The sequence below is a fragment of the Haliotis rufescens genome, unplaced genomic scaffold, assembly GCF_023055435.1.
Source record: "Haliotis rufescens isolate VD_foot unplaced genomic scaffold, xgHalRufe1.0.p SCAF_8, whole genome shotgun sequence".
Taxonomy (NCBI): Eukaryota; Metazoa; Mollusca; class Gastropoda; order Lepetellida; family Haliotidae; genus Haliotis; species Haliotis rufescens.
Genome location: NW_025964372.1, coordinates 51,216,060 through 51,220,540, shown reverse-complemented (window position 1 = coordinate 51,220,540; position 4,481 = coordinate 51,216,060). Strand labels below are relative to the sequence as shown.

General features: G+C 40.6%; 1 protein-coding gene across 1 annotated transcript; it reads right to left on the bottom strand.

Annotated features, from left to right (window-relative positions):
- Positions 1 to 1,594: 1,594 nt before the first annotated feature.
- LOC124145567 lies at positions 1,595 to 4,101 on the bottom strand. The gene is made up of 2 exons (XM_046515386.2): positions 3,940 to 4,101; positions 1,595 to 1,900 (listed from the first exon to the last, which is right to left on the bottom strand). Exons 1-2 carry the CDS (start codon positions 4,004 to 4,006, stop codon positions 1,629 to 1,631), a joined length of 339 nt encoding a protein of 112 aa, XP_046371342.2. The 5' UTR covers positions 4,007 to 4,101; the 3' UTR covers positions 1,595 to 1,628.
- Positions 4,102 to 4,481: the final 380 nt, after the last annotated feature.

Here is a 4,481-nt window from a genome sequence, read left to right as displayed (position 1 = left end):
TTCAGACAGAAACAAAGCAATTTGGCATTGTGTTTCCAATATCTCTGAAGGACAAATGTAATGAGATAGGACTCATTTATTCATTCATACGTCTCTTGCTCAAATGTTGTGTGATCAGGGTTACAACATTGAAAGCCCCTGCAAAGCTTCAAAACTTTTTACGTTAGGCACGTAGGCAAATTTGAAGCATCTGTGACAAAATGATGTCCGATGCAGTTCCCTTTTACTATATGTTCCTGTGTATATTTATAGGAACAATTGACTTGCCTTTGCATGCGTTTGTTACGGGGGCAACCAGGGTGGAAGGATACGGTCCTCGTTTTGCGAACACCTGCTGTCATCACAATGTGATAGTGATTTATTTTCCTCAGAACGTTCACTCTCTGCGAATACTTCCATCAGATGAACCCTGTCTTTGACCCCAAGCTAAAAAAGAAGGCTGCGTGGGCTCTTAAGCCCATTAGCTGTAAGCTTTCTAAAACGATTCGTATTCATTTTTTTGCCGCCTTGATTCGGAAACCTCACACAGAGCACAAACTTTGGGTGAAGATGCAATGGCGCTCAAAAAAGGGAGGGTGCATGAAATAATCCAAATGTTCTGACGCCTCTGTACTTTCTACTACTGACTGCGTCCAGCACGTGCATATACGATTTCCTGTGCGGGGTTGCAAAAGGCGTCAGGACCCGTGAAGATCGGGGAAAAATAGGTCTTCACCAACCCATGCTTGCTGTAAAAGGCGACTATGCTTGTCGTAACCCGCCTAACGGGATCGGATGGTCAGGCTCGCTGACTTGGTTGATGCATGTCATCATATCCCTATTGCGTGGATCGATGCTTACGATGTCAATCACACGATTGTCTGGTCTAGACTCGAATTTTTACAGACCGCTGTCATTAGACATACAAATTATCATAAAATGATGTCTTTGAAAGGCATTTAAAAGTGATACACAACAGGAAGAGAATATATGGATGTCAACTTTTTTACTATGAAAAACACAACGTTTCGGTGCATATTCATTCACCTGATGAAGGAGTAAGCATATACTCCGAAACGTTGTGTCCCTCATAATAAAGAAGTTGACATCCATATATTCTCTTCCTTATCATGAAATGATGTATTTTCCTCACAATCTGTTCATATTAATTGTGAATATGTGTATATATGCATAAGACAAGAGCCGATCTGATGCCCTTCGCTATGCAGGATTATAAAATAAAAAAATTGTTTGTGTTTCCGTACTTATGTTGAAATGAGATAAGGGTTCAACTTTCCTGCCTTTTCATGTCAAATGTTAAGCGTTTCACATCACCTTCCACCGATTTCGAGCCCATTTCTGGTTTCCCCCGCCGTGATATTGCTGGAATATTGCTAAAAGCGGCGTAAAACCATACCCACTCACTCACTACAGTCGATTCCGTTTTTTTGCAGAGATTTCCTCTGACTGTGGCAAGGACTTTGTCGCTTTTAGTTATTTTATAACGTCCTCATACTAGGTAATCTGTCATGTTGTCATGGCAATAACGTGACTTTGCCCAATCAATAAAACGTGTTGCTTGTATCAGATGCATATACACACAACAAAAAACGTGAACCTTTGATATAGTTTATCGTTTTATTCCCGTGTTACAGTGTCTGACCAAACAGACCCCAGACGACTGTATGGAGGCCCAGGAGGGACACGCTGACCAGGTGCATGCAGGCGCCACTCCGGGGTGTAGGAACGGGTGTAGAAACGGGTGTAAGAACGGGCACCATGAGACACGTGCAGTTGTTGGCGCCCAGCGGGTACACGGGTGCATCAGCACATTGCTGGCAGCAGACCGTCACTCCGTTCAGTGAGTTGGTACGCTGGCACGAATCACACTGAGTTTGTCGCCAGCAGGGGACATGGTGCCCTGGAAATAGCAGGAATTCCACTGCTAAAATACTAGTATATGTTTAGATCCTATAAACTACTTTAGTGGCTTGAACATGTTGAACAATTTGTTTAAAATCTAAACAAGTTCGGATCTAAGTAAACATTTTCAAAATGTTTTCAAGATGGCCATATTTAGAATAAATTCCAATCGCACAGTGCTGCTTTGCGGTGTCAATTAGTAAACACATAGCTTTTTATTCAACAGTGGCTGATGCTAGGTAGGGCAGGACATGTTTAACCGTTTCGTGAACACCTGGTGTTATCATTCATTTTCAGTGATCCTATATTTTTTACCGCTGTTTTATCTGTTATGGTCAATGTAAACTGTTTCGTCGCATAATCGAGTCTGCTTATTACCTGATTTTTTATTTACTGAAATACTGTTCAAAGTGGTGTTAGCCAAACTCTCTCACTCACCAACTCAAGGACCTTCATGAATTTGACACAAGTGATACGACACCCATCTACTCTAAACATTGTAACGTACTTCCTGTTGCCTCGCGAGATGGACTGATACTATTGAATTTTATTACCAAGTCAGTTCAGACCATGAATATGAGTTGGGAATATGCTTAGATGTTAAACACATTGCTAAACGTGTTTAGGACACACAAATTGAAATCCTAGATCATTTCATGGTTTTGTTTCTTTCAGGATTAAAACAGAACCCTTAAAACGTTTAGAGTTCAATATATTTAGTTCGTATTTTATCCCTAAAAACATTTTTACAGTGTATCCGGGGAAGTTTAAATGTACGCTGACTCATGCTGACATTCCTTCACCTGAGACAGATGTTGCTCAAATCGAAATCATTTACCAACGTATACAGAAGTTTGACTTACCTTCATCTCCAAGTGTTTGTGTGTATGTACGAGTGTTAGGTCACCTGACCGCGACATTGACGTTCATAAGTGTATGAACGACACAATTTGATGTTCATACGTTTTTCACGTGACCATGTTCTTGAAATGACGTAAACACCGACGGACTACTTCCACATTCCTGGGGAAACCCCTGGGAATTCCCCAGCACGAATACATACAGAAGCGTTCTTTCTGATCATTTAGACCCTTTAATCTTGAACTCAGCGTTTTACAATACATTGAGAAATGTCCGAGTTTGACTGCACGATCGTTCACGAATATTCTCGCTACGACCATCCTAGTGAACAAAACGAAGAAATACACTTCCAAACTGTGGTAGTATCGACTCGATCTGTGTCTAGACTGGCAGTGACTGTCTCCAGTAATCTATGACTTTACCTTAGTGTCTATTAGACACATCTTTAATCACCTTTCAATGATCGGCCAATTGATCAATGATGACTAAACCATATAACCGCCATGGGTTCATTAACAACTCCCGAAAACTCTCCCGTCACGTTTATGGTGTCTGCCATTTTGTACTTAATATTAATGTAAGTGTACGACGACGCGCTGTCATCGTGACTGACTTACTGAGGTTGTTCTTAACAGACCTTTCTAATCTAATGGTGATATTATTTGAATACATGTGTTGCGTAAGATAGTTTCTGAAGAGCAAGTTGTGTATCCATACGCTCATGTCACCTCTCTTTTTGAGGAACTATTTTACTCCGCGATATAGCTGGTTGTTGTATGGCCGTCAGTGTAAACATGAAGTCACACGTACTAAATAAAATTGTGTTTAGATCTAGGCCTACATCCTTTGAGGTAAGAACTTGTGATAAAAATTATAAGAACTGACCTTCACTTTGTGTGAGTTCATTGGAGTATGAACCTTCATAGAGTAAGGGCCAAACAATAGATGACGTCATACAATAAATGATGTCATAATACAATGGATGACGTCATACAATAAATGATGTCATAATACAATGGATGACGCCTTATGCGTCCATAAGATCTTGATCCCTTTCGGAATGTTGCTCAAGAAAGTGTTCTATAATAATAACATAGATAGCCACATTAAAGTAAACTTCAGTAATTGCTTCTGAATAGATGATATGTATAGTAAATTGAATCAAGTGATGCTTACTGTCTTGTCCGTCAGCGGTCATCCCGGAGAGAGCCAGAATGGCGAATAACACAGCTGCGGGGGACATGTTCAGGGTTTGAGGAGACAAGTACACACGGAGAATGTTGAATCAGCTCTTCTTCTGTCCAACAAGGGCTAAACATTAACAGAAAAAAGTAGGTACTCACAACGCAATGGACAGGTGCATCATGGTCTGAACTGGTTGCTTTGGGGTATTTTGTAAAATGTGTTTGCAAAAAATATTTATAACTAAATATAAGATCATACATACATTAGTATACAGATTATCATACACCCATGTCAGAATGATGAGAATGATGAGATCTGATAAAACACTGTGTAACCCGCATTGGAGGGTAATACATTTCTCAGCGGGGGAATAAATCCCTTATACCCCGCCACGAGCAATATAGGCTGCACGTTCATTTCTGAGAGACAGAATAAATCCTTTATACCCCGCTTCAAAGCAAAACTTTTTCGAGTCTATGGAAGTCACGTGACATAGCGCAAGCTAATCCCAGCTCAATCGAGCAGCTGTTTCC